Below are 27,921 nucleotides of genomic sequence, written 5' to 3' on the forward strand. Positions count from 1 at the left end.
TCCCCCAGACTCAGACACGCAGCATCCTTGTGATTGGGCCACACATGAGGCCTGCAGACCCTGTGGGGGCTGGAGGCGACTCCCCCTGAAGTCCTCCCTCCCCCAGGGCCTGGCGGCCCTCGAGGGTGGTGAGCTTGCTACTGTTGGTGTAGCTGGTTGGAGATTCAGCCTTTGCAGCAGGAATGGAGCCAATTCCAGTTCTCTGCCATCTTCAACGTAGGGAGATGTCATGATCTTCACAAGGAATGACTGGTGTTATAGAAACCTTTATTCCCACTGCAACCTGGAAAAAGTAGACTCAAAGAACTGCTTGTGTTTAGAGGGGGTGTGTGTGTGTCGGGGAGCGGTGCAGGAGTGGAAAGAGAGGGTTCAAATACAGCGGGGATCTTGAGATGAAGCCAAGCAGCCACTACCTCTTTCATGCTCCCTCCACCTGTTCCGGTGCCTGTGGGTGGGCGGGATTCCCTCCTCAGGATAGCCTTGGCTGTGATTCGCAGCACAGCTACCTCGAGGGCCGAGCTCAGGTTTCTCATCTAGCAAGTGGCTTCCCCAGCAGGGCACGCACACTGGATGGAGCAGCTGGAGATGAGCCCCTGGGCCTGTTGGGAGGTTTCCGCGGGGCATCAGGGATGAAATGTCATTGCCAGCAGAGGCAGCAAGACCTAGAGGGCAACCAGTGCCTTGCCACAGTGTTAAACTGGGGATTGCAGAACTAAATTAGCAGGTGCGAGCAGACTCCCTTCTTCCCTCCCTCCCTCCCTTCCGCCCTTCCCTCTTTGGAATAGAATAGAAAATAGCAGCCTACTCTTTGTTTCAGGTCTGTGTGTCTGTGTGTATGCTGGCTCACAGTGTCAACTGTAATTCTTATTGGGGGTTGTGGGCAAGATGTTACAACGGCACTGCTTTATGCGGCTTTCCCCAAGGAAGTGACATTTGAGCTGAATCTGAAGCTACCAGGAAATGGGCACATAGAAGAGGAAGAGAGAGCCTGGCAGTGCCAGGGCGTGGCTGTGACCGCCATGTTCACAGACACTTGGCTCTTTGGCTGCACTCCGCTGCACACTCCCAGGCTCTGGGACTGCCCCTGAGTGTCCACCTGAGCGGTCCTGTTTCTGCTGCCCACCCCAGGCCAGACCTGGCAGCGTCCGATCGGTGGCAATCAGGCTCATCCCAGGGCTCAGAGCCCTGCGGTCCCGTCCTGGGGCCCTGCCTGAGGTAGGCGCCCAGCAAACACCTGCAACGACCTGTTGCCCCCACCCCAGGAAACACAATCCCGACTTGGGACAGACACCGGGGGGCGTGACTGTGGGTAGCTCCTTGGAGAAGGTGGCCTTGGGCCTGGGCCTTTCCACCTGGGGTGCGCTTGGCTACCCCAGACTCAGACACGCAACGTCCTTGTGATTGGGCCACACATGAACCCTGCAGACCCTGTGGGCGCTGGAGGCGACTCCCCCCCCCCCTCCGCCGAGGTCCTCCCTCCCCCAGGGCCTGGCGGCCCTCGCCGGCGGTGAGCTCATCTCGGGGGGCGGCGTCGCCCGGCGGCGGGTCGCTGGAGCTCAAGGCGCGCCCCCGCACCCCGCCCCCCACGCACCCGTCCCGGGCTCCTGGGCAATTTTACCAATTAAGGCTTTCTCGCCAGGCCGGGCCGGGCGCGGGGCGGGGGTGCGGCCAACAAGAAGGCGGGCGGCGGCGGCCCATTCGCGTGAAGGCGCGTCGCGCGCAGCGGACGCCGACAGAACCCCGAGGCGCCTGGCGCGGGCGCGAAGGCGATCCGGGCGCCACCCCGCGGTCACCGGCCACCGGTCGCTCTCAGGGACAGCAGGTGAGGTCTCCGCGGCCCGGCTTCGCGCCTTGCGCCATAGGGTCGCCGCGCTCCTTGTCGGCCGGGGGCGGGGTTGGAGAAGGCGGGCAGAGAGGCCCGAGAACGCAGGCGCCAGGTCGCGCCCACGTCCGGGCCAGGTTCAGCTGGGATGCGTGAGCCGATGGAGGCGCCCCTGACACCTGGGAGTGAGTGTCCAGAGAATGTCTTCCCTAGTTGACCCACGAGCCGTGTCTGTGCCCACGAATGTGGGAGCCTGAGGCCATGGGGGGGTCCCCTAGAGAAAGAGGGTGTCTGGGCACTTGCCAGGAAACTGGTGCCTGCGTGGGTGCCCATGAACAGACTGCATGCCTGAGAGAGAAGGGCCTTGACACCAGGAACTTGTGTGGACTCAGGGTGAGTGGCCACCTGGAAGGACACTTCTCAGTCAGTGTGCCCACTGGGAGGGGGACAGCGTGTCCTTTGCTGGCTCGAGTCCACGGGACACCAGCTGCTTTGGGCAAAGGGGAGCTGGTTCTTGGGCTGCTGTACTCCATGGCGGCCATGGTGAGGTTGAGGCCAGGCCAGGTTCCTTGGTCGGGCCCTGGGCCATATCCCAGATTGGCTCTGAGCTGGATGCGCACTGCCAGCCAGGATGTGACCAACAATGTCCCCAGATTCCCATGCCACCTGGGGCCACGCAAAGTAGGTGAAAGTCCACTGGCAGACCCATTTGTAAGTGCTCTGAGTACACTGCCGAGGTGGGAGCTTGGGAATGGGCAGCCTCACCTGCCGCACCTGGACTTGCCAGCACAGGTCTCTTCTCACCTTGCCAATCTGCTGCTTCCTTCCCTCCTGCGCCCCCTGGCTACACAGGCCTGGAAATGGCTCCTTAGGGATCCCAGCTGAACAGCCCCTGGGCTTGGGCTATACCTCCCAGTGGGAGGGTCTGGCCTGGGGTCTGAGGGCCAGGGGTGGTGTGGTGGGCGGGGTGTGTCTAACATCCAAGAATCTACTCCAAATAAGGGAAAATATGAAAGAGCTGGATTTTGGCTTCCCAGGGCTGCCCGATCTGGGGGCTCTGGGATTGGGCGACATCTGGCGGTGATACTATGTTCTAGGGACAAGAACCCTCTACACGCCCATTCCTTGTTTCCTGTAAATAGGGAAAAGCTAGGGCTGGAAGACAGGGCACCCATCTCCTGACTCCCTTTCTGCTGGAATTGACTACTGGTCACTCTGACTCAGTTTCCCTGAGCTCTGAAGATTAAGGAATGAACCCAGACAACCCAACTCAATGGCCTTTAGTGGAGAGTCAATTCTTGATGGAATTCTGTGCCTGGGAACTTGCTTTCCAGTGGGGCAGGGGGACCAGAAGGACAACTTCAAGCCTGTCTTGAATGGGACCTGGCAGGGAGGGATCTGTATGGGTCCCCCCTTTCCAGTCCTCCCTCCCACCTCCACCCCAGCTCCCAGACGCCCAGGTGCACTTGGTGCAAGTGTGTCTCAAAGTCGTCAGGAGAGGGGACAATATACAGGGGTTGGCCTCAGTACTGGAAAATGCCATTTGCACCCCCTAACACCACCACTAGTGGGAAAAACCAGTGGGGCCACAGGCAGCCCCGAAGTGAATGTGCTGGGTGGATCACACACAGCCCGACCACATGTCATGTAGACAACTAGGGCTACAGGAGAGTCAACCATATTTGGGCATGACGTGCTGGCCAAGCCGGGGCCTCCTCCTCTCACTGGTCTTTAGCAGATAAATTAATTATTACTAGAATTGAGCAGGAGGGACGGATACCTGCCTTCCTAGAAAAAAACACTCAGAGGAGGAAACATTCCGGAGAGGGGAGGTACCGAGGACTGAGAGAGGGAGTGCATGCTGGGGAGGAAGCCATAGGCAGGCTGGCTTCTGGCTGAAGATAGTAGCAGTGAGCATCCCCAACAGTTCCCTGGTCCCAGTCTACATCTCAGCACAGCAGCCGCTGCACCATCTCCAGAGTTATCTACCAGAAAATTTTGAGTGAATAGCCCCCACTGCTCTGGGGACACAACCCCCCAGGCCCCTGATCCTTGTCCTCAGGCCTCCTCTGCACCTGCCACCACACCCGAAGCCCACCCAGACCCAGGTGCTCAGAGTCTGACAAGTCTTATGGGAACCGCTGAGCAGGCCCCTCTGGGTCTGGAATGCCACTCCCGTTTGTCCCCTGGCTGGCCATGCTGGGCTCAGGGGCCTTTCCGACACGAGAGGACCCCGGCTTCAACTCCCCCCAGTGCCCCGGGTGAACTGGCAAGAATGATTAGGCGGGCACACGTCTCTCCACACATCGCACGGCACCCTCTGCCCGCGCCCACTGGCGTGCCCGTTGGCACGCCCGGACCCCTTCAAAGGTTGCTTGCTCCTGGAGTGTCGGCGGCCTCCTGGCCCAGTGCCCCATATCCTCCCGGGTGGAGGGAAGCAGAGAGGGAGGCGGTGGGAAGCAGCGGGCACAGGTGCGCAGGCGAGGGCCCTACAGACTGGGAAGGCGGGCCCGTGGCAGGGGGTCTGCAGGGACCGCATAGGCGCAGGCCTTGCCCTGCAGCCGCTTCCCAGGTGATGTGCACACAAAGGGCCTCGGCAGTGCCTGGTCCGGGGCCGCCGCTCTCCAGGGGTTCGCTCTTAGGATTGGCCCCTTCCCGCCGCTGCCGGGGCGGCGGACCGGGATGCCGCCCGGGAACCCTAGGCCCTGGGGCCCCGGGGAAGGGGGATGACGGTGGGGGGGTAGGGTTGTGCAGGGACGGGGCAGAGCCCAAGTGACTTAGGGAAGAGAACCACCCCACCCCTCGCAGGAGCCCTGGGGAAGGAAAGTCCCTTGTAAGGCGCGCCGGCTGCAGGCCAAGCAGTCCCGCGCCAGATACTGCTCAGCCTTTCCTCGCTCTGGGGTGCGTTTCCTGCAGCGCCAACGCGAGGCCGCGGGGCTGGGAGCATCCTTGCCCACTCCAGGGCCCAGCGACCCACCCCGGAGCCCGGGTTTCGCGTCTGATCAGCCAAAGCCCGGGGCCTAGTGGGGGCATTCCAACGGGCGGGGTGGGGTGGGGCAGTCGCGCCCCCGAAGCCCCACCCCACGGCCCCTCCCCGCTGGAGGCCCGCCCCCTGGCCCCGCCCTCCGCCCGCATTTAAAGGGCTCGCTCTCTCCGCAGCGCAACCTCTGCTTCCTGCCTCGCCTCCCGCGCTCCGAGGTGCCTGCGACTTTAATTAAAGGGCCGTCCCCTCGCCGAGGCTGCAGCACCGCCCCCCCGGCTTCTCGCGCCTCAAAATGAGTAGCTCCCACTCTCGGGCGGGCCAGAGCGCAGCAGGCGCGGCTCCGGGTGGTGGCGCTGACACGCGGGACGCGGAGATGCCGGCCACCGAGAAGGACCTCGCGGAGGACGCGCCGTGGAAGAAGATCCAGCAGAACACTTTCACGCGCTGGTGCAACGAGCACCTGAAGTGCGTGAGCAAGCGCATCGCCAACCTGCAGACGGACCTGAGCGACGGGCTGCGGCTCATCGCGCTGCTGGAGGTGCTCAGCCAGAAGAAGATGCACCGCAAGCACAACCAGCGGCCCACTTTCCGCCAAATGCAGCTTGAGAATGTGTCGGTGGCGCTCGAGTTCCTGGACCGCGAGAGCATCAAACTGGTGTCCATCGGTGAGGGACGCCCCGAAGCGCCGGGCGGGCGGGGGCGGGAATTCCGTGCGTCCTTCCATCCCCCCGGGCGGACCCCTCCAAACCACCTCCTTCCGGGCTGCGGCGCAGCTCCCGAGGCCCCCGGCTGCTCTGCTCCACGCGGGCCTGGAGAACAAAGGCGCGCGGGCTGGCGGGCTGGCCGGCCGGGCGTGCGAACCGCTACGCGCCCCCGCCCGCCGCGCCCCGGCTGGCCGGCGCCCAGGCTGAACTCACATCCTCAGCAGGCCGCGCCCCCGCAGATGTGCTCGCGGTGGGAGTGGGCCTGGGGGGTCGGGCACTGGGCAGGCTCTGGCCCTGCGCCCCATCCTCGAGGAGGAGGAGGCCCAGGCTCTCCCCCCACAGCTGTTTAGAGAGGGCCCTCTGGCTTCAGACTCCCCTTGTTTCTAAAGTGTGGGTTGGAGCTCGTGCGTCCCATTGTCTAGGACTCTGGGCTCTTTCTGTCCCTGGAGGATGGGTCGCCCATCGGAGATGGCTCCAACCACCAGTTTAGATCTACCTCCCCCACACACACAGGGAACCTGGGAGCCAGAAAGAAGCGGAGTTAGCAAAACTGTACCCGGAGTTGGGCGTGGTTGACTGAGGAACCTGGCTTGTAGACTACTTGGACCCAACTTTTCTGTTCATCTTGGGCCAAATTCTTGCTTCCATGTTGTCCTTGCTTTTCTGCGTATAGCACGCAGGAGTTGGTTGGTAGATGCTCTGGCGTGCACTGTGCCAGCCCAGTGTCTGTGTCACTGGACTGGAGAGGCTGGCATTGACCGGGCCTGCTGCAGCACCCCAGTTGTTTCTCAGGACAGGGGCTGCTTGGAAGGGCAGGCACCAGAACGGGTGACTTGGGGGTGACGTTGAACAGGGAGAGGAGAGGGATGATGATTCTTCTCTTCTTCAGAACTGAGAGGCCTTCCAGTTATCCCTGAAGCTCTGGAATGGCGCTTGCTGAACCCAAGAAAGTGAGGGACCAAGACTTGGGTTCCCCCAGCCACTCAGAGGGCAGATCCCAAGAATTGAAGTTTTTTCTTTGGAATGCCAGTTGAGGCGAGGGGCAGGCCCACCCCCCCAAGTCCCAGCCTCAGTCTAGCCAAGCTGAGTCATTTCAGAGTCCTGGATGGTGTGTGTTGGGGGGGGCGACCGGATGTGGGGAGGCGGGCCACACCCCAGCTCTTTGGGGGGGGTCTCTTCCCTCCTCCCAGCTCCCCTCCTCCTTGTGAGCTGGCTGGAGCAGGCCTAGTTCCCAGAGCTTTGCCATATAAGGCAAAAAAATGTTGGAAAGCAGCAGTGATTCGGGGAGGGAGGGGCTGGCTGGCCCGGGGGCTGGGGAAAGGGGGTGGGATGGGGCGGGGCCATCCAGCCAGGCAGTCTCCCAGCCTTAGGCCCTGGTCCTTCACACTCTCTTTTGGGAGGGGGATGGGGACGGAGTAGGCTGGCCTAACATGGGCCTGGTGGGCCTGGTTGCTCCCCGTGTGGGGGTCGTTAAGGGGTCTTAGGCTGGATTGGGGTGGGGGCCTGATGGGAACCCCTGGCTGGCCTTGTTCCCTGGCCTTGCACCCTCAGTCCTCTCTGAACCCCTCTCCCCGCTGCCATTTAGGGAGAGTGAAAGGCAGCCTCGTGGGGCCAGGACCAATCTGGGAACTGGGGAGGCCACTCTACTTTGAGCGGCCCACCTGGCCCTCCAGGTGCTGCCTGCTGGGCTGGGAAGCAGCTGCCGTGGACGGCCCAGCCCCTCCTCATAGACCCACCCCCTAATTGACTCACCAGAGAAGTATTTTGTCTGATTATGGGAGAGGCTGACAGAGCTTCTAAAGATGAGCTCTTAGAAAGCCCAAGCCATCCTGCCTTGAGCCTGAGACCCAGAAGTAGCTTTGGGTGGGGCCCTGAGCCCAGCAGGGTTGCCATGGCAATGGGGGGTGTCAGGGACCCGCCCTAACCACTTCCCCTGTGGCGAGCCTGCCGAGGCCCAGGCCCGTTAGGTGGCAAGTGGGTCAGGCAGTGGGTGGCAAGGGGGTTCCCACAGTGTCTCCTGCTGCCAGCCCGGCATCTCCCGATGGGCCCCAGTGAGTCAGGGCCATGTGGCCCAACTGCTGGTTCCTTTGGGCTCTGGGCCTCTCCCCTGGCCGGGCCTGTGGCCTCCCAACTCCAAGCTTGGGTCTTCGAGGTGGTAGAGGAAGTGGAGGTGGTGGTGGGGGTCACACTCCTTTACCCAAAGGGTGTTTGCCCAACTCCCCCACTTCCCCTGCCTCACCCCACCCACCCTGGAACAACAGTTGTATTTCCCAACCACCCAGGGCCACCCGTCTTCCTCTTCCTCAGCCCCAGCCCCAGCCCCACTCCAGGTCATGGGCCCTGGATTCTGGGCCAGCTGGAGCCAATCTCCTCCTCCTGGTTCCGCATAGCCCCTGAGGCGGGTGGCAGAGCCCTGCTCTGGCAGCTGTGGACACTGTCCGCATGTTCTCCAGAGCTGACCATCTGTGGGCTGGGCCCGCCCGCTGCCCTCCTCTGGGCCCAGGGCTTCTGGCAGTCATCATGCCCTGCCATCATCGCATGTCTGTGGGCATCTCCCCTCACCCCAAAGTCTCCTTTACTTCTGAACACCCCCTGGGATGCTGGGCAGAGAGGGCCTCATCCACATCCTACCACTGGTCAAGACGGGGTGTCTCCCTCCTCCTTGGCCCCCCCATCCCGTGCTACTAGACCATGACCCCAAAGCCTGGGAGCGGCCCCTCCCACACAGCTGTGTGCCCAGTGTAGCCACTCTTCTACTCACAGACAGCAAGGCCATCGTGGACGGGAACCTGAAGCTGATCCTGGGCCTCATCTGGACCCTGATCCTGCACTACTCCATCTCCATGCCCATGTGGGATGAGGAGGAGGATGAGGAGGCCAAGAAGCAGACCCCCAAGCAGAGGCTCCTGGGCTGGATCCAGAACAAGCTGCCACAGCTGCCCATCACCAACTTCAGCCGGGACTGGCAGAGCGGCCGGGCCCTGGGTGCCCTGGTCGACAGCTGTGCCCCGGGTGAGGGGGCCCAGAGGCAGGAGAGACTGGGCTGGGGTTGCCCATGGGTGGCCCTTGAGGGGGTTCTGTAGCCCCTGGATTCACAGCCCTCCTTGTGCCATAGGCCTGTGTCCTGACTGGGACTCTTGGGATGCCAGCAAGCCTGTGAACAATGCACGAGAGGCCATGCAGCAGGCGGATGACTGGCTGGGCATCCCCCAGGTACACCTGCCCGGCCTGTCTGCGGCTGTAGGGGACCGGATCGGCAGTTGGGAGAGACTCGGAGGCCCGATGGCTCCTGTTTTCTGCCCGTGACAGGTGATCACCCCCGAGGAGATTGTGGACCCCAACGTGGACGAGCATTCTGTCATGACCTACCTGTCCCAGTTCCCCAAGGCCAAGCTGAAGCCAGGGGCTCCCTTGCGGCCCAAACTGAACCCGAAGAAAGCCCGTGCCTACGGGCCAGGTGAGGGAGCCCAGCCAGGGGTGCACCCATGTGCCAATGTCTTACCCATAAGACAGTGTCCCATCCAAACGTGGAGGTCCCGAGGGGTCTTGGGTTACGTGGTGGCTAGGTGATCAGGCCACCCAAGAGTCAGACAGGAGTGGGTCGGGACTAGTGACAACACTCCACTGAGTAGGCAAGAGAATGCCAAAACGTTCCTCCAGTCACAGAAACCTGCAGCGTGAGGTCCTTGGGGAGGTAGCACCCAGTGGTCTTTGTTATAAACGGAGATGAACCAGAACTCAGTAACAGGGACCTAAAACCCAGTCACAGCTCACACAGGAACAAGGGCCCAGTGCGGTGAGAATGAATGTTCCAGAAAACAGGCACAGGCCTGTCCCGGCGGCAAGAGCACAGCTGGGTCCCGAGGCCAGGCTTTGTGCCGCAGCTCACACTGAATGAACTTGCCCAGTTTGGAATGTGCCTGACTTAGGGGCCAGCAGGGAGGGGCGTTGAGCCTGCAGAGGCCTGGGGGCTGGCATGCCACCGGTGCTCTTGCCCGCCTCCCTTAGCATCCAGGGCTGAGGGGTGGAGGGGTGAGGCTGTGGCCCTAACAACTGGCCTGTGGTTGGCTCGCCCTCCCCTGCCAGGCATCGAGCCCACAGGCAACATGGTGAAGAAGCGGGCGGAGTTCACTGTGGAGACCAGAAGTGCCGGCCAGGGGGAGGTGCTGGTGTACGTGGAGGACCCGGCTGGACACCAGGAGGAGGTAGGGCTAGCTGCTGGCAGTGGAGACCCCGCAGCACTCCCTTTCAGTGGGGCTGCTCTTAGCGAAGGCTCACAGGCTCCTTCCCACTGCAGGCAAAAGTGACTGCCAATAATGACAAGAACCGCACCTTCTCCGTTTGGTACGTCCCCGAGGTGACGGGGACTCATAAGGTGAGCCCTTGGCCAGTGGGGAGGCTTGTGACCTCAGGCGGTGGCTGGAGGTCCCTAGCCTACCCTCACGGCCCACACTTCTGGGGACAGGTCACTGTGCTATTTGCTGGCCAGCACATCGCCAAGAGCCCCTTCGAGGTGTATGTGGATAAGTCACAGGGTGACGCCAGCAAAGTGACAGCCCAAGGCCCGGGCCTGGAGCCCAGTGGCAACATCGCCAACAAGACCACCTACTTTGAGATCTTTACAGCAGGTAAGGGGAGGCTGCCGAAGCCCGGCTGGTCTGTGGGGAGAGCCACATTGGGGCCGGGGAGCTGAGCAGGTGCCTTGTGGCAGGAGCTGGCACTGGCGAGGTGGAGGTTGTGATCCAGGACCCCGCAGGACAGAAGGGCACGGTAGAGCCTCAGCTGGAGGCCCGGGGCGACAGCACATACCGCTGCACCTACCAGCCCACCATGGAGGGTGTCCACACCGTGCACGTCACGTTTGCCAGCGTGCCCATCCCTCGCAGCCCCTACACTGTCACTGTTGGCCAAGGTAGGCCCGGCCCTGACTGCCCTCTGCTGTGGCACTGCAGTCTGGGCCTCCCACAGGAGGGGGAGCCCCCTGGTCCAGTCCCGCTGCAGCCCACCCCAGGGCGCCTACTCTTTGAGCTTCCACTGTCTGGGCACCTGCTATCTTTCCTCCCCTGCTGGGGCCCTTCCTCCTCTCCTCTCCTCGCCCCTCTCCATCTCTCTCCTCACGCTTTCACCTTTGGAAGAGCTCGCTCCAGCTGTCTAGCAACCTGCCGCTCTCTGCTCTGCCCACAGGGTCAACGGTACTTGGATCTGTCTTCTTCTTGGAAGGGAGGGCGGGGGGCTCTGGGCTGGTGTGTAGCAGGTGGGAGGAGGCCTGCCATGTCCTGGCCCAGGCCACGGTTACTGGGGTCACGGTTCCTTCCAGTTCTTTCTCGCATGTCCCCCTCCAACCAAACTCTGAGGGACCCTCCAGTCCTGACAGCCCCGACCTGCAGGAGGCAAGGGAGGGGTCACCCAGCCAAGCTGCTGGTGCTCAGCTGGCCCCTCTGCCTACAGCCTGTAACCCGAGTGCCTGCCGGGCAGTCGGCCGGGGCCTCCAGCCCAAGGGTGTGCGGGTGAAGGAGACAGCCGACTTCAAGGTGTACACAAAGGGTGCTGGCAGTGGGGAGCTGAAGGTCACCGTGAAGGGCCCCAGTAAGTTGGCCTGGAGCCAGGCCAGGGTGGGTGGCTGCAGCCCCCAGGTTCACTGCTGGGCAGGCCTGAGGCCCTCCTTGTCTTCGCAGAGGGAGAGGAGCGCGTGAAGCAGAAGGACCTGGGGGATGGCGTGTATGGCTTCGAGTATTACCCCACGGTCCCTGGGACCTATATCGTCACCATCACGTGGGGCGGTCAGAACATTGGGCGCAGGTGAGGCCCCCAGGCATCCCTCTCCCAGCTCTGCACATCCTGCCTCTTCCTCCTGCCTCCCCACCTGATGATGAGGGGCCACACGGGCTCTTCCTGCCTGGCCGCCACAGTGGGGCCCAGGCTGGCTCATGTAGTGACTCTTGGTGTTCCTGTGTGGCTCTCCCATTCGCAGTCCCTTCGAGGTGAAGGTGGGCACCGAGTGTGGCAATCAGAAGGTGCGGGCATGGGGCCCTGGGCTGGAGGGCGGCGTCGTTGGCAAGTCAGCAGACTTTGTGGTAGAGGCTATTGGAGACGACGTGGGCACCCTGGGTAAGTTGGGGGCTGCACCATGGGCACCTGGGGACAGACGATGGCAAGGACAACCCACCCTGAGGCTCCAGGGCACTGAGGGGACTGGTGGCTGTTGTCAGGCTTCTCGGTGGAAGGTCCATCGCAGGCCAAGATCGAATGTGACGACAAGGGTGATGGCTCCTGTGATGTCCGCTACTGGCCGCAGGAGGCTGGCGAGTATGCCGTTCACGTGCTGTGCAACAGTGAGGACATCCGCCTCAGCCCCTTCATGGCTGACATCCGTGATGCACCCCAGGACTTCCACCCAGACAGGGTAAAGAGCAGGCAGCGATGGCCTAAGTCTCATCCTGCTGTTCCTGCTTGGGGTCCGGTGGGGGTGGGCCCGGGTCCTGGGCTGGTATCCCCAGCAGTATTCCTGGCACTCTGTGTCCCTGGCCACCCTGCCTGGGTTGTGGCTCAGGCAGCCTAGACCTGGTCCCCTGACAGCTGGGTGGTCTCCCACTAGGTGAAGGCACGTGGGCCTGGATTGGAGAAGACAGGTGTGGCCGTCAACAAGCCAGCAGAGTTCACAGTGGATGCCAAGCACGGCGGCAAGGCCCCACTCCGGGTCCAAGTCCAGGTAGAGTGCCCATGGGTGTTGGGGCCAGGGCAGGTGTGGGTACCCAGGCCTGGGCACTGACCAGCAGGCCACCTGCTCCTACCTGCCTGACAGGACAGTGAAGGCTGCCCTGTGGAGGCATTGGTCAAGGACAATGGCAACGGCACTTACAGCTGTTCCTACGTGCCCAGGAAGCCAGTGAAGCACACAGCCATGGTGTCCTGGGGAGGCGTCAGCATCCCCAACAGCCCCTTCAGGGTGAGTCAACCTCCAGCAGCCTTTAGTCCATCTCGATAGCATTCACATAGCACACACTTCATCCATTTCAAGTGGGTGGAGCATATTCACATCATCCCAGAAAGAAACTCCACGCCATACTGACTCCTCTGTCCCACAGCTCCTGGTGACCACTAACATGTTTCCTGCTGTGGCTTTGCCTGTCCTAGACATGTTCTATAGGTGGAACCGTGTGCCACATGGCTTTTTGTGTCTGGCTTCTTTCGCTCACCACGAAGTTTGCCGTGTTTTCATTCACGTTTAGCATGTCTTGGTGTTTCGTTCCTTTATTATTATCTTATTTATTTATTTTTAAATTTTTTATTCTTTTTTTTTTTTTTTTTTGAAACAGAGTCTTGTTCTGTTTTCCAGGCTGGAGTGCAGTGGCGCAATCTTGGCTCACTGCAAGCTCTTTCTCCCAGGTTCATACCATTCTCTTGCCTCACCCTCCCAAGTAGCTGGGACTACAGGCACCTGCCACCCACCCAGCTAATTTTTTGTATTTTTAGTAGAGACTGGGTTTCACCGTGTTAGCCAGGATGGTGTCGATCTCCTGACCTTGTGATCCACCCGCCTCAGCCTCCTGAAGTGCTAGGATTACAGGCGTGAGCCACCGCGCCCAGCCTTTTTTTTTTTTTTCTTTTTTTTTTTTTTTTTTTGAGCCGGAGTTTTGCTTTTGTTGCCCAGGCTGGAGTGCAGTGGCGTGATCTCAGCTCATTGCAACCTCCGCCTGCCAGGTTCAAGCAATTCTCCTGCCTCAGCGTCCTGAGTAGCTGGGCATGCGCCACTATGCCCAGCTAATTTTGTATTTTTAGTAGACACAGGGTTTCTCCTTGTTGGTCAGACTGGTCTTGCGCTCCTGACCCCAGGTGGTCCACCCACCTTGGCCTTCCAAAGTGCTGGGATTACAGGCGTGAGCTACCATGCCTGGCCGCTTCATTCCCTTTTATGGCTGCATAATACTCCATCGTGTGGCCAGACCACATTCCATTTGTCTGTTCACTTGCTAACAGATATTGAGGATGGGCTTGCCTTTGGTGATCATAAACAGTGCTGTTAACAGTGGGTCCAGGTGTTTGCATGGATGTTTGCTTTCATTTCTCTTGGGTAGTTGCCTCGGAGTGACCTGGAGCATCACCCAGTCCCTCTGTGGTCAACTGAGGAACTGCCAGACTCTTCCCAAGGCAGTTGGACCATTCTGTGTGCCTGCCAGTGTAGCCGAGGGAGCCTCTGAGTCTCCTCCAGGCTGCTCATGCCCTTACCCTTGCCCCTGTGCCCTACAGGTGAATGTGGGAGCTGGCAGCCACCCCAACAAGGTCAAAGTATATGGCCCCGGAGTGGCCAAGACAGGGCTCAAGGCCCACGAGCCCACCTACTTCACTGTGGACTGCGCCGAGGCTGGCCAGGGTAAGGCCTGGCTGTAGGTGGGAGGGCAGGTGGCTGGGATGTCCCTGCGAGGTCTCAGCCTCCGTTCCTCTCCCTGCCGCAGGGGATGTCAGCATCGGTATCAAGTGTGCCCCTGGAGTGGTAGGTCCCGCTGAAGCTGACATCGACTTCGACATCATCCGCAACGACAATGACACCTTCACGGTCAAGTACACGCCCCGGGGGGCTGGCAGCTACACCATTATGGTCCTCTTTGCTGACCAGGTGAGTGCTGTGCTCCTGACCACTAAGATGTCATTGCAGATAATGTCTGCCCTCCTCTAAGGCCTTCTCCTCCCACTGCCTGCAGGCCACGCCCACCAGCCCCATCCGAGTCAAGGTGGAGCCCTCTCATGACGCCAGTAAGGTGAAGGCAGAGGGCCCTGGCCTCAGTCGCACTGGTGAGTACAGGTACCCCATGGCAGGTTGTGAGGCATCAAGGGGAGGAGGGCTTAGGGCAGGGTGCCCCTACACGGTCCCTATGTGTTCCTCAGGTGTCGAGCTTGGCAAGCCCACCCACTTCACAGTCAATGCGAAAGCCGCTGGCAAAGGCAAGCTGGACGTCCAGTTCTCAGGACTCACCAAGGGGGATGCAGTGCGAGACGTGGACATCATCGACCACCATGACAACACCTACACAGTCAAGTACACGCCTGTGCAGCAGGTAGCCGCGCCCTCCACTACGGTGACCGAGTCCCCAGCCTCCTCACACAGCTCCGAGGGACTTACTGCCCACCCTCATTCCTTACCTGGGAAAGGGTAGGCATGGAGGCCCAGGAGGGGGTTGGGGAGCAATTCTAGTGTCTCTAAATGCCCCCTTCCCTTCTGCACCCTTCCTAGGGTCCAGTAGGCATCAATGTCACTTATGGAGGGGATCCCATCCCTAAGAGCCCTTTCTCGGTGGCAGTATCTCCAAGCCTGGACCTCAGCAAGATCAAGGTGTCTGGCCTGGGAGAGAGTAAGTAGTTGGGGCCCTTGTCGCAAAGGCCCTTGTCACATAGGCACCCCCAGCCCGAGTGTCATCCCAGGGATTGACTGAGCTGGGTGTCATGTCTCCTTCCTTTCATCGTTTCTACAGAGGTGGACGTTGGCAAAGACCAGGAGTTCACAGTCAAATCAAAGGGTGCTGGTGGTCAAGGCAAAGTGGCATCCAAGATTGTGGGCCCTTCAGGTGCAGCAGTGCCCTGCAAGGTGGAGCCAGGCCTAGGGGCTGACAACAGTGTGGTGCGCTTCGTGCCTCGTGAGGAAGGGCCCTATGAGGTGGAGGTGACCTATGACGGCGTGCCTGTGCCTGGCAGCCCCTTTCCTGTGGAAGCCGTGGCCCCTACCAAGCCTAGCAAGGTAACTGGGGTATGGGAGGCCCTAAGGGTAGAACCTACTGTGTTCTCTGAGGGCCCAGAGGGTACCCCATCTTCTCCAGACCTGCCCTCAATCCTCCTTTTTTTTTTTTTTTTTTTTTTTTTTTTGTCTGAGACAGACTGTTAACCTTGACCCTGTTTAAGTGAGAGTAAAGGGGAGGAGGGAATAGAAACCCACAAAAAGCCATCAGGGTTAAAGCATTTTTTTTCTTTTTTTTTTTTTTTTTTTGAAAAAGAGTCTCACTCTGTCGCCCAGGCTGAAGTGCACTGGCGCGATCTCGGCTCACTGCACCTTCTGCCTCCCAGCTTTAAGCGATACTCCTGCCTCAGCCTCCCAAGTAGCTGGGATTACAGGTGCCCGCCACCACACCTGGCTAATTTTTATATTTTTAGTAGAGACGAGGTTTCACCATGTTGGCCAGGCTGGTCTCAAACTCCTGATCTCAGGTGATCCACCTGCCTTGGCCTCCCAAAGGGCTGGGATTATAAGTGTGAGCCACCGCGCCCGTCCCTCCTTTTTGTCCTTATGACTGATGGATGGCCCATCTGGCAGGCAGCCTGGGCCCGCCAGCATCCCTGTTTGGTGAGGGCAGGAAGCCAGGGCAAGGGGAGGCAGGTGGAGAGTCAGGCAGGAGGTCTGGGGTCAGGGGCATAGCATGGCCTTGGCTCCTGACCCCTTCTTCCCTCAGGTGAAGGCGTTTGGGCCGGGACTGCAGGGAGGCAGTGCAGGCTCCCCCGCCCGCTTCACCATTGACACCAAGGGCGCCGGCACAGGTGGCCTGGGCTTGACAGTGGAGGGCCCCTGCGAGGCACAGCTCGAGTGCTTGGACAACGGGGACGGCACATGTTCCGTGTCCTATGTGCCCACCGAGCCCGGGGACTACAACATCAACATCCTCTTCGCTGACACCCACATCCCTGGCTCCCCATTCAAGGCCCACGTGGTTCCCTGCTTTGACGCATCCAAAGTCAAGTGCTCGGGCCCTGGGCTGGAGCGGGCCACCGCTGGGGAAGTGGGCCAATTCCAAGTAGACTGCTCGAGCGCAGGCAGTGCAGAGCTGACCATTGAGATCTGCTCAGAGGCGGGGCTGCCAGCCGAGGTGTACATCCAGGACCATGGCGACGGCACGCACACCATCACATACATTCCTCTCTGCCCCGGGGCCTACACTGTCACCATCAAGTACGGTGGCCAGCCTGTGCCCAACTTCCCCAGCAAGCTGCAGGTGGAGCCCGCATTGGACACTTCCGGCGTCCAGTGTTACGGGCCCGGGATTGAGGGCCAGGGTGAGTTGCCCTGCCATGGGGTATGTGGCAGCGGGGACACAGGGACCAGAACCCCAGAGCCCCAAGCCTCCTCTCTGTGTCCCTTTGCAGGTGTCTTCCGTGAGGCCACCACCGAGTTCAATGTGGACGCCCGGGCTCTGACACAGACCGGAGGGCCGCACGTCAAGGCCCGTGTGGCCAACCCCTCAGGCAACCTGACGGAGACCTACGTTCAGGACCGAGGCGACGGCACGTACAAAGTGGAGTACACGCCTTATGAGGAGGGTGCGTGCTGGGGCTCCCACAGGCTGGTGGACGGTGGTGGGTGGGGTGGCCCAGGCTCCTCCTGACCCGGCCTGCACTCCTCCAGGACTGCACTCGGTGGACGTGACCTACGACGGCAGCCCCGTGCCCAGCAGCCCCTTCCAGGTGCCCGTGACTGAGGGCTGCGACCCCTCCCGGGTGCGTGTCCATGGGCCAGGCATCCAAAGTGGCACCACCAACAAGCCCAACAAGTTCACTGTGGAGACCAGGTGAGGGAGCCCCCAGGAGCCTGGGTGGCCAGTAGGCCTGGGAACCCCAGAAATGACCGGCTATCTGTTTGGACCAGGGGAGCTGGCACGGGCGGCCTGGGCCTGGCTGTAGAGGGCCCCTCTGAGGCCAAGATGTCCTGCATGGATAACAAGGATGGCAGCTGCTCAGTTGAGTACATCCCTTATGAGGCTGGCACCTACAGCCTCAATGTCACCTATGGTGGCCATCAAGTGCCAGGTGAGGAGGTGGCAACCAGGGCAGGGCTGGGACTGTCTGCTCCTCCCCACCCTGTCTCATACAGCTGCCATACCTTTGCCCCAACCCTCAGGCAGTCCTTTCAAGGTCCCTGTGCACGATGTGACAGATGCGTCCAAGGTCAAGTGCTCTGGGCCCGGCCTGAGCCCAGGCATGGTTCGTGCGAACCTTCCTCAGTCCTTCCAGGTGGACACAAGCAAGGCTGGTGTGGCCCCACTGCAGGTCAAAGTGCAAGGGCCCAAAGGTGAGTGTTTGCATGCCTGGAGCCGGGGGTCGGGAGGGCAGTGTCCTCTTTGAGGGCTGGGAAAGGAGACTGGAGGCCCAGAGTGCAGAAGTGGTGCAAGGGTATAGGTGTTTTTGGAAGAGTCTCAGATGACAGTGCATCCAGGAGGGGGACTTAGAGGAGGTAGAACAGATGGGACTTGGTCACTGAGCAGATGTGGCAGGAAGGCAGGCGGGCAAGGTTCCCAGCTGGCACCCAGATGGGTGTCTTTCGTGTCAGAGGGGGTCAAGGCTATTCCCAGGGTCGGGCGGATAAGGATAAAGCGAGGTCTAGGCCTGGGGCTGGGTCCTGGCAGTCCAGTGTGGTGGGATAGGAATGGAGGCCTAGGAGACTAGCTGAGGCTCTGTCCCTGGGGCTGGGGCCAGGCCTGGTGGAGCCAGTGGACGTGGTGGACAACGCTGATGGCACCCAGACCGTCAATTATGTGCCCAGCCGAGAAGGGCCCTACAGTATCTCAGTACTGTATGGAGATGAAGAGGTGCCCCGGAGGTAAGAGGCAGGGCCTGCTGCCTGTGGGGAGTAGCCCAGGCTGGATGCTGACAACCTGTCTGACTGCTCACAACACCCATACCCACAGCCCCTTCAAGGTCAAGGTGCTGCCTACTCATGATGCCAGCAAGGTGAAGGCCAGTGGCCCCGGACTCAACACCACTGGCGTGCCTGCCAGCCTGCCCGTGGAGTTCACCATCGATGCAAAGGATGCTGGGGAGGGCCTGCTGGCTGTCCAGATCACGGTGAGCTCTAGGAACAAGCAGGGGAGGCAAGGGGGCCTGGGCCTGGGAGGCTGGAGTGTGGGCTGTGGTGGCCAGTGTCTGATCTCCCTGGGGAGCTGCACCAAGGAGGGCAGGGAAGGACAGGGCCCCTGTCTTTGGCTCGCTAAGGTTGTGACTACCTTAGGATAGTGGTGACAGGCACAGGCTTCCCCAGACATGCACTTGCTGTCAACTTTGAGCATGTCACCAAAGCCTTTTGTGCCTCAGTTTCCCCACCTGTAATATTCTCATGGGGCAGGTATAGGATAAAAACTTGAGAACACCCAGGTGAGCTCCTCCTAGTGCTGGACAGGCCCTGGGGCTGAGGATGGGTGCCAAGCTCCCTGGCTGTGCCTCTTGTCATGTGGGGAGTGTGGGATGTTTTAGTCTCCATTCTGGACTCTGCCAGGTGCAGGCAGCCCTTTGGGCCATAGCAGTTGAGAGGCCTGAGGCCCAGAGGCTGTACCGGTAGCAGCCACGCTGGGTGCTTTCCAGGAGCGCCTGAGGCAGGCCTGGGGCTACTTGGTCTTGAGCCAACTGCCTCCCCTGCCTCTGCCACACAGGATCCGGAAGGCAAGCCGAAGAAGACACACATCCAAGACAACCATGACGGCACGTATACAGTGGCCTATGTGCCAGATGTGACGGGTCGCTACACCATCCTCATCAAGTATGGTGGTGATGAGATCCCCTTCTCCCCGTACCGCGTGCGTGCCGTGCCCACCGGGGACGCCAGCAAGTGCACAGTCACAGGTGAGCCAGCCTGCCGTTGGCCGCTGCGGCGCTCGGCACGGGGCTTGGGTTGTGCCTGTGTGCAAGGGCTCGCTGCTTGGGGCGGCGTGTGGGAGTGGGGGCTGCCCCCTTGAGTGACTCACCTGACCTTTCTCCTTGCTCTCTGCCCTCTCACCTCAGTGTCAATCGGAGGTCACGGGCTAGGTAAGCTGCTTGCTGGGGCCACTCCCAATGCCCCTCCTGCCCAGAGGGGCAACTTCCTTTCCTCTTGGAGCCGATTCCCAGGACAGTTCCAGCTGCAGCTCTAGGCAGGGACAGAGTTGGGGGGGGGGCCGCAGAAGATGAGGCCGTGGGCTGGAGGGCGAGGGCCCAGGGAGGCTTCCGGAGCTGAGCATGACCGCTCCGGCTCTCCCCCTCTCTGGGCCTTTATTTCCCCATCTGAGAACTCGGGTTGCAGCTGAGAGCTTTGGGGTGAGGTGCATCCTGAGAGGCACCCCACTGGGGACTTTGGGGTCTCGGGATCTTGGCACCCAGGGAAGCACAAGGGTTCCTGTGTGGGCTGAGGGAACAAGGGGTCTCCCTGACTCAGTGGGAGCCCCAGCCCTGGCCAGATCCACAGACCCCCATCCCCACCTTCCAGGGGCCTCTGCGTCCCGGGCTGGGGGAGGTGCATGAGCGGGTGGGGCTGGCTGGTAGTGCAGTAGCGCCAGTATCGACTGCTTGGGCGGCCAGCATGGCGGGGCCCGGCCCAGCCTCAGAGCCCCAAAGTGCATTCTGTGACCCGTCTCCCTCCTTCCCCCTTCCCCCATCCCCCAGCAGTGACGTTATTCAGACATTCCCCAACAGGCATGGAGGGTCACCTGCCCCAGCCAGGGACACCCGGGAATGCTGATGAGAGGCTACAGGCCTGGCATTTGGGCAAGGTGGCTAAGGAAAGGGTTAGAGGGTGGCTAGAGTTTTGCGGCAGGAGTGAGATGGCTTTATAGAACGGGCCGTAGGTAGGATCTGATGTGACAGGCGTGTGTGAGCAGGCCTGGGGAGTGCTGATTGCAGGGCCTTGGGGGCTTTGGGGGTGGGAGCAAGACTCAGTAACCTCATTTCCCTGGCTATTGTTTGCAGAATGAAGGCAGGGAGGGGGGTGGTGCTGAAGTTGCTCTCCTGCAAGCTTGGTGGCCAGGGGGCTTCAGTGAGAGCCAAATTAGGAGGCATACTTTGAGGATGGAGTGGCTCAGACCTGCGGATGGCCAGCCGGGAGCTGGGCAGGGAAAGTGGGGAGAGTTGGGTACCCGAGGTTGGGGTCCAAGACACTAACTAGATGTCATGGGGTGGGCATGAATGAAGCCTCCCAGGGCAGCGTGGGCAGCAGGCCAGCATGGAGCCTAGTGCAGCAGGAGCCCTCGGCCGATAGCGGGACTTGGTGGCAGAGCCCCTCGAGCTTGGCCTTCAAGTGGGTTTCGTGTTCCTGGCTGCTTCCCTGGCAGGAGGCCAGGCTGCAGGGGACACTGTCACTGCCAGGCCTCACAGCCCACAGCCCCGCAAGCCTCCACGGCGGAGCTCCAGATCATAACGTCACTGTCTCTCCCCTTTCCTTGGGCACTCTGGGGCCCTGGAGCCTGCTCAGCTGCTCTGCCCTCGCAACCCAGCAGTGGTGGCTGTAGCTTGGGCCTCCTGTTCCCTGTCTCCCTGGGTGCTGTCCCCGCTCTGCCAAGCCTGCTGCACTGCGCTACTCGGGTGCTAACCCCACTGCCTTCCGCTTCCCCGTTCCCACTCCTGCCTGCACTGGGCTGCTTTTCACCGCGAGCCTTCTCAGTTGTCAGGAAACTCCGGTTTCACCATCAGGCCTGGGGGGTGGGGAGGCAAGTGTCACGTCCCCCCACGCTGCAGCAGGACTCTGCCTCACCGCGTCCACACACAGCACTGGGGTCCGGGGCCAGGCCACAGGGGTGCAGGCAGCCGTGTACCCAGCCAGATGCTGACGTTCAGCAGTGTGGGCCGTGGTGCTGGATGAGGCTGAGTAGGCAAGGGAGTGGCTGTCAACACTTAGGCTGGAGTGGGCCCTTCCTTTTCCTCCCAGGCACCTGGGTGCTACCGTCGGGCCCCTCCCACACGGGCACTTGAGGTGGTCAGGAGAACCCTTCCTGCCTTCTGAGAAGCCACTCGCCATCCCAGCTTGGAGGGGCAGGGTGGGGCAAGAGGCCTGGCGGCCTGGCTGTGCTTGGTGGTGGCAATGAGAGTCCTGTGTGGGCGGCAGGCGGACGGGAACAACCTGAGCCCAAGCTCACACACTGGCCCCCCTTTGGGGACCCACCCTGCCCCACCAGGTGCTGGCATCGGCCCCACCATCCAGATTGGGGAGGAGACGGTGATCACCGTGGACACTAAGGCGGCAGGCAAAGGCAAAGTGACATGCACCGTGTGCACGCCTGATGGCTCAGAGGTAGATGTGGACGTGGTGGAGAATGAGGACGGCACTTTTGACATCTTCTACACGGCCCCCCAGCCGGGCAAATACATTATCTGTGTGCGCTTTGGTGGCGAGCACGTGCCGAACAGCCCCTTCCAAGTGACGGTGAGGAGGGGTGGAGGGTAGGTCAGCAGGGGCGTCTGGCAGGTCCTGGCCTGTTCCCCTGGGGGCCCCTCTGTGACAACAGACTCTCCAGCAGCTCTCTGCTTTGCCCTGCAGGCTCTGGCTGGGGACCAGCCCTCGGTGCAGCCCCCGCTACGGTCTCAGCAGCTGGCCCCACAGTATACCTACGCCCAGGGCGGTCAGCAGACTTGGGTACGCCTGGCCAGCTAGGGACACTGGGGCTAGCCAGCTGGGTGTTCTGTGAGGCCCTGTTTTACCATGTGTGAGGAGGGACCCCCAGATCCTCCCACTGCGCCTCACCCATGCCCTGTGTCTCCACTGCAGGCCCCAGAGAGGCCCCTGGTGGGTGTCAATGGGCTGGATATGACCAGCCTGAGGCCCTTTGACCTTGTCATCCCCTTCACCATCAAGAAGGGCGAGATCACAGGTGAGTGGGGACTAGGAAGGAGCTCGGGAGCCAAGGAGGCCAGATTGTGCCAATGAGCTGCCCTGACCTCAGCCCCACTGCCCCACAGGGGAGGTTCGGATGCCCTCAGGCAAGGTGGCGCAGCCTGCCATCACTGACAACAAAGATGGCACCGTGACCGTACGGTATGCACCCAGTGAGGCTGGTCTGCACGAGATGGACATCCGCTATGACAACATGCACATCCCAGGTGGGCCTGCCCTGCCTCTGCCCAATCCACTGCCACCACCTCACAGAGAGAGATGGGGCTGGGGGACACATGAGGCTGCCATTCCACAAGGCCCTTCTTCCTGCCTCAGGAAGCCCCTTGCAGTTCTATGTGGATTATGTCAACTGCGGCCATGTCACTGCCTATGGACCTGGCCTCACCCACGGAGTAGTGAACAAGCCTGCCACCTTCACTGTCAACACCAAGGATGCAGGAGAGGGTGAGCAATAGCTCCGGTCTTGACCTGCTCTGTGCCCGAGATGCCCTCACCGGGCTAAGGGCTGGACTCAGGAGATACTCCTGAATGGGGCTCCCTGCCCTGCTGCCCTGGCCGTCGGGGCTCCTCAGTGTAGGCCAACTGGAGTGTCCCCAGCACAGTTCCCATGCTCACCCACGGCTCTCTCCAGGGGGCCTGTCTCTGGCCATCGAGGGCCCGTCCAAAGCAGAAATCAGCTGCACTGACAACCAGGATGGGACATGCAGCGTCTCCTACCTGCCTGTGCTGCCGGGTGACTACAGCATCCTAGTCAAGTACAATGAACAGCACATCCCAGGCAGCCCCTTCACGGCCCGGGTCACAGGTGGGTGGCACTGGGAGCAGTGACAAACGGGTGGCAGGATGGGCGTGGTCTCCCATGGCTGGACACACAGTGATGGCTGGCCTGCCCCCACCAGGTGACGACTCCATGCGTATGTCCCACCTAAAGGTGGGCTCTGCTGCCGACATCCCCATCAACATCTCAGAGACGGATCTCAGCCTGCTGACGGCCACTGTGGTCCCGCCCTCAGGCCGGGAGGAGCCCTGTTTGCTGAAGCGGCTGCGTAATGGCCACGTGGGTAAGCGGCCAAAGAGTCCAGGGGTTTCAGAAAGGCAGCAGTCTGTGGGAACCCACGCCTTCCCTGACTGACAGCCCTGCCCTGTGTCCAGGGATTTCATTCGTGCCCAAGGAGACAGGGGAGCACCTGGTGCACGTGAAGAAAAACGGCCAGCACGTGGCCAGCAGCCCCATCCCGGTGGTGATCAGCCAGTCGGAAATCGGGGATGCCAGTCGCGTTCGGGTCTCTGGCCAGGGCCTTCACGAAGGCCACACCTTTGAGCCTGCGGAGTTTATCATTGACACCCGAGATGCAGGTAAGCAGTGGCTGCCCACCAGCTGGGGTGGGAACACTCTGCATAGCACCGAAGCTCAGGGGTATCCATTCCCCAGGCTATGGTGGGCTCAGCCTGTCCATTGAGGGCCCCAGCAAGGTGGACATCAACACAGAGGACCTGGAGGACGGGACGTGCAGGGTCACCTACTGCCCCACAGAGCCTGGCAGCTACATCATCAACATCAAGTTTGCCGACCAGCACGTGCCTGGTGAGTGCAGCAGCGCCTCGGCAGCCCCCGCCACTGCACCAGGGCCCACATGCGCTCTGTGACCGGAGGGGCGTGGGCCGTGCTTTCTTCCTGCAGGCAGCCCCTTCTCTGTGAAAGTGACAGGCGAGGGCCGGGTGAAAGAGAGCATCACCCGCAGGCGTCGGGCTCCTTCAGTGGCCAACGTTGGCAGTCATTGTGATCTCAGCCTAAAGATCCCTGGTAGGGGCTGTGGGGAGCCTGGGGAGGGGTCCTGGGGCTCAAGCAGCCCCAAGAGGAGGGGTGGAGCCCAGGGCTGCTGCTCACTAGCCCATCCCCACCCTGCAGAAATTAGCATCCAGGATATGACAGCCCAGGTGACCAGCCCATCGGGCAAGAGCCATGAGGCCGAGATCGTGGAAGGGGAGAACCACACCTACTGTATCCGCTTTGTTCCTGCTGAGATGGGCACACACACAGTCAGCGTCAAGTACAAGGGCCAGCACGTGCCTGGGAGCCCCTTCCAGTTCACCGTGGGGCCCCTAGGGGAAGGGGGAGCCCACAAGGTCCGAGCTGGGGGCCCTGGCCTGGAGAGGGCTGAAGCTGGAGTGCCAGGTAGGCCTGCTCACACCCTGAGCGCTCGCTCTCCTGCGTTGGCCGGGGTGGGGTTGGGGGTGGAGGAAGGAGCTGGCAGACATGTCTACCTTGGCTATGCCTGGAGGGGGCCAAGGCTGGTGAAGCAGCCTTCAGTGAGGACACGCTGTTCTCCCACAGCCGAATTCGGTATCTGGACCCGGGAAGCTGGTGCCGGAGGCCTGGCCATTGCTGTCGAGGGCCCCAGCAAGGCTGAGATCTCTTTCGAGGACCGCAAGGACGGCTCCTGTGGTGTGGCTTATGTGGTCCAGGAGCCAGGTACTGCGAACCCGGCTGGGGTTGGAGGAGGTGGGGCCTGAGTGTGGGTATTAGACCCAGGGATTGCACAGATGGCCCTGCGTGGCACTCACTCTTCACTTTCAGGTCCCAGGGCCACCCAGGCTGTTCGTGGGAGGTGGGAGGCCCAAAGGCTGATGAACCGGTCTTACACTCTTTCCCTGCCCAGGTGACTACGAAGTCTCAGTCAAGTTCAACGAGGAACACATTCCCGACAGCCCCTTCGTGGTGCCTGTGGCTTCTCCGTCTGGCGATGCCCGCCGCCTCACTGTTTCTAGCCTTCAGGTGAGGCACTGAGAGAAACCGCCCACCTGGGGCTCCTGGGCCCGGACAGACCAGAGCTACCGCAGAGAGCAGGCCTCGGCCCTGTGTCCAGTGACCCCCTGGCCCAGCTCTGGGTTCCAGGCCTCTGCTCTGGCCGGGTGCAGCCCACGCTTGGGGTCGGCAGGAAATATCCTGCCCACCACGTGGAGTTTTTCTCGTGTCTCAGGTCTAAAGGCTTTGAACAGAAGCCTGTGCCCCTTGAGCACCAGGGCTGTGGTTTAAAGAGGGACAGCCTGCCAAGGCTGGGTGCTGCCCACAGGGTGGGGCCGCCCTCCCTTCCTGCCACCTGGGTGTGTGTGATGGCAGAGTGTGGGGGCAGGCGTGGGGATGTGTGCCTGTGGCTTGCTGCCCCTTGCAAATCAGTGGCTCTCCCTCTTTAAACCAAGTTGGACGCCAGATGGGTAAGTGCGACCCGCGGGCCTCCTGCTCCTGGGGCCTTTCCTTCCTCCCTTGCCCTTGCCCTGGCCCAAGGCCCCCATCTAACCATGTCTGCTGTGCTTCCAGGAGTCAGGGCTAAAGGTCAACCAGCCAGCCTCTTTTGCAGTCAGCCTGAATGGGGCCAAGGGGGCGATCGATGCCAAGGTGCACAGCCCCTCAGGAGCCCTGGAGGAGTGCTATGTCACAGAAATTGACCAAGGTGAGGCCCTGTCCCCGCCCGGCCGCCCTGCCCTGCTGGCTGGAAGCAGGCTGAGAGTACAAAAGGAAGGTACCGCTTCTGTAAGCAGCCAAGACGGGGCCCCATCTCCTGCCCCCCTAAGCCAAGCAACCCTTTCCCAGTTGGTGACCCAAGCCATTGGGGATGTGGCTCGCCGCCCATGGCTGTTAGGAAGCCCTTCTACCCTGAAGTACCATGCGGTCGCCACAGGCAAAGACTCCCTCAGTGCTGCTCGGCCCTTTAGCCATGGCCATGGTACTTGTGCACAGGCCTGGGGCCACCTTGGGGGTGAGAGGAGCCCAGTGGGCTTCATTTCACAGCCTAGTCCTGCCCTTCCCAGCTGCGTGACCTGAAGCAAGTTCCTGCCTGTCTCTGAGCCCGTTAACATGCGGGGGATATGTTGTTCGCGGTAACCTTTCTTAGGAGGCAGCGAGGCCTGGGTTTGGCTTGTAAAAAGATTTCTGTCCCAATGCACCCTGGCAGTGGGCAGCTTGAGTGTCTAAAGCTTCAGCCCTCAGGAGGTCTGCTGCAGGGTGCAGGTGCCCAGCATGGCTGGGCTCACACTGATGGACTGGCAAAACGGGTAGGGCCAGGGTTGAGGCTGTTCCTCAGACACCATTTGCTGGTTTGAGGAGGGGCCCCAGGCCCACAGCACGGCTCCCTGCTCCTCAGATAAATATGCTGTGCGCTTCATCCCTCGGGAGAATGGCGTTTACCTGATTGACGTCAAGTTCAATGGCACCCACATCCCTGGAAGCCCCTTCAAGATCCGAGTTGGGGAGCCCGGGCATGGAGGGGACCCAGGCTTGGTGTCTGCTTACGGAGCAGGCCTGGAAGGCGGTGTCACAGGTAAGTCTGTGGGTGCGGCTGCAGGTGTGCACGCAGCTGTTAGACCCCTGCCTCCAAGCTCTTGGTGACAACGGGAGGCATCTGGAGGTGACAAGCCTGTGCTGGGTGGCTGAGGACAGGGAGGCAGACCAGTCTGGCTCTGCCTGATCTCCTGTGCTCCCAGGGAGCCCAGCTGAGTTCATCGTGAACACGAGCAATGCAGGAGCTGGTGCCCTGTCGGTGACCATTGATGGCCCCTCCAAGGTGAAGATGGATTGCCAGGAGTGCCCTGAGGGCTACCGTGTCACCTATACCCCCATGGCACCTGGCAGCTACCTCATCTCCATCAAGTATGGTGGCCCCTATCACATTGGGGGCAGCCCCTTCAAGGCCAAAGTCACAGGTGAGCCTAGGGCCAAGCTGTTGGTACCTGCCCAATGCCTGGCACCATGGCCACCTCTTAGCCCCACCCACTCTGCCCTGCAGGCCCCCGTCTCGTCAGCAACCACAGCCTCCACGAGACATCATCAGTATTTGTAGACTCTCTGACCAAGGCCACCTGCGCCCCCCAGCATGGGGCTCCGGGTCCTGGGCCTGCTGACGCCACCAAGGTGGTGGCCAAGGGCCTGGGGCTGAGCAAGGCCTACATAGGCCAGAAGAGCAGCTTCACGGTAGACTGCAGCAAAGCAGGTGGGCAAACTCGCGCCCCCGGCCCACCTTCCCACCAAAATGAGGCCAGAAATCACAGGACGGCCAGTATCTGAGAGAGGGGGGACCACCTTTGGGGTATGGCTGTCACTTCTAGAGCCACCTCCTGGACCCTCAAACAAAGGCCAGGGAGGAACTGGAATCTGCTAAGCCGGCCTGGGTTGGGGAGGTGCTGGCAGCTCTTTAGCAAGAGAGAACTGTCACCCCAGAACTGGCTAGGGACAGGAGAGGAGAGGACACCAGCGGGAGGAAGGGGGCTGGGACCTGTGACTGAGGGCTCCTCTTGCCTCAGGCAACAACATGCTGCTGGTGGGGGTTCATGGCCCAAGGACCCCCTGCGAGGAGATCCTGGTGAAGCACGTGGGCAGCCGGCTCTACAGCGTGTCCTACCTGCTCAAGGACAAAGGGGAGTACACACTGGTGGTCAAGTGGGGCGAGGAGCACATCCCAGGCAGCCCCTACCGCGTTGTGGTGCCCTGAGTCTGGGGTCAGTGCCAGCCGGCAGCCCCCAAGCCTGCCCCACTATCCAAGCAGCCCCACCCTCCTCCCCTCAGCCCTGGCCCCTGAGCCACCTTGGCCGCCCGCCTGTCACTGCAGCCGCCCCTGCCCTGTGCCGTGCTGCGCTCACCTGCCTCCCCAGCCAGCCGCTGACCTCTCGGCTTTCACTTGGGCAGAGGGAGCCATTTGGTGGCGCTGCTTGTCTTCTTTGGTTCTGGGAGGGGTGAGGGATGGGGGTCCTGTACACGACCACCCACTACTTCTCTTCTCCAGCCAAGAGGAATAAAGTTTTGCTTCCATTC

General features: G+C 61.3%; 1 protein-coding gene across 2 annotated transcripts; it reads left to right on the forward strand.

Annotated features, from left to right (window-relative positions):
* The first annotated feature begins 1,700 nt into the window (after positions 1-1,700).
* On the forward strand, positions 1,701-27,921 carry FLNA (filamin A). 2 transcript variants are annotated; one of them, XM_007993134.3, is made up of 48 exons: positions 1,701-1,822; positions 4,982-5,470; positions 8,273-8,521; positions 8,625-8,722; positions 8,819-8,966; positions 9,596-9,714; positions 9,807-9,884; positions 9,975-10,137; positions 10,221-10,421; positions 10,958-11,095; positions 11,185-11,308; positions 11,481-11,617; positions 11,719-11,912; positions 12,105-12,218; positions 12,312-12,455; positions 13,757-13,880; positions 13,963-14,123; positions 14,209-14,299; positions 14,393-14,562; positions 14,739-14,856; positions 14,977-15,239; positions 15,946-16,543; positions 16,634-16,807; positions 16,893-17,055; positions 17,133-17,293; positions 17,385-17,555; positions 17,960-18,083; positions 18,172-18,328; positions 18,910-19,099; positions 19,259-19,282; positions 21,400-21,647; positions 21,762-21,857; positions 21,990-22,092; positions 22,181-22,321; positions 22,431-22,559; positions 22,747-22,920; positions 23,015-23,176; positions 23,268-23,471; positions 23,548-23,700; positions 23,797-23,919; positions 24,025-24,291; positions 24,451-24,588; positions 24,776-24,891; positions 25,435-25,567; positions 26,258-26,434; positions 26,598-26,816; positions 26,900-27,103; positions 27,414-27,921. In XM_007993134.3, exons 2-48 carry the CDS (start codon positions 5,098-5,100, stop codon positions 27,599-27,601), a joined length of 7,944 nt encoding a protein of 2,647 aa, XP_007991325.3. In that variant the 5' UTR covers positions 1,701-1,822; positions 4,982-5,097; the 3' UTR covers positions 27,602-27,921. The 2 variants fall into 2 exon arrangements, with proteins under 2 accessions (XP_007991325.3, XP_007991326.3); XM_007993135.3 differs by lacking the exon at positions 19,259-19,282.

The sequence above is a fragment of the Chlorocebus sabaeus genome, chromosome X (assembly GCF_047675955.1).
Source record: "Chlorocebus sabaeus isolate Y175 chromosome X, mChlSab1.0.hap1, whole genome shotgun sequence".
NCBI classification, from domain to species: Eukaryota; Metazoa; Chordata; class Mammalia; order Primates; family Cercopithecidae; genus Chlorocebus; species Chlorocebus sabaeus.

Bases quoted from the DNA above. Each gene is read 5' to 3' on its own strand.
- FLNA (XM_007993134.3), top strand. From the start codon at position 5,098: ATGAGTAGCTCCCACTCTCGGGCGGGCCAGAGCGCAGCAGGCGCGGCT. The intron at 5,471-8,272 runs GTGAGGGACGCC...TTCTACTCACAG, and splicing joins CATCAAACTGGTGTCCATCG to ACAGCAAGGCCATCGTGGAC. The intron at 22,560-22,746 runs GTGAGCAATAGC...GGCTCTCTCCAG, and splicing joins CACCAAGGATGCAGGAGAGG to GGGGCCTGTCTCTGGCCATC.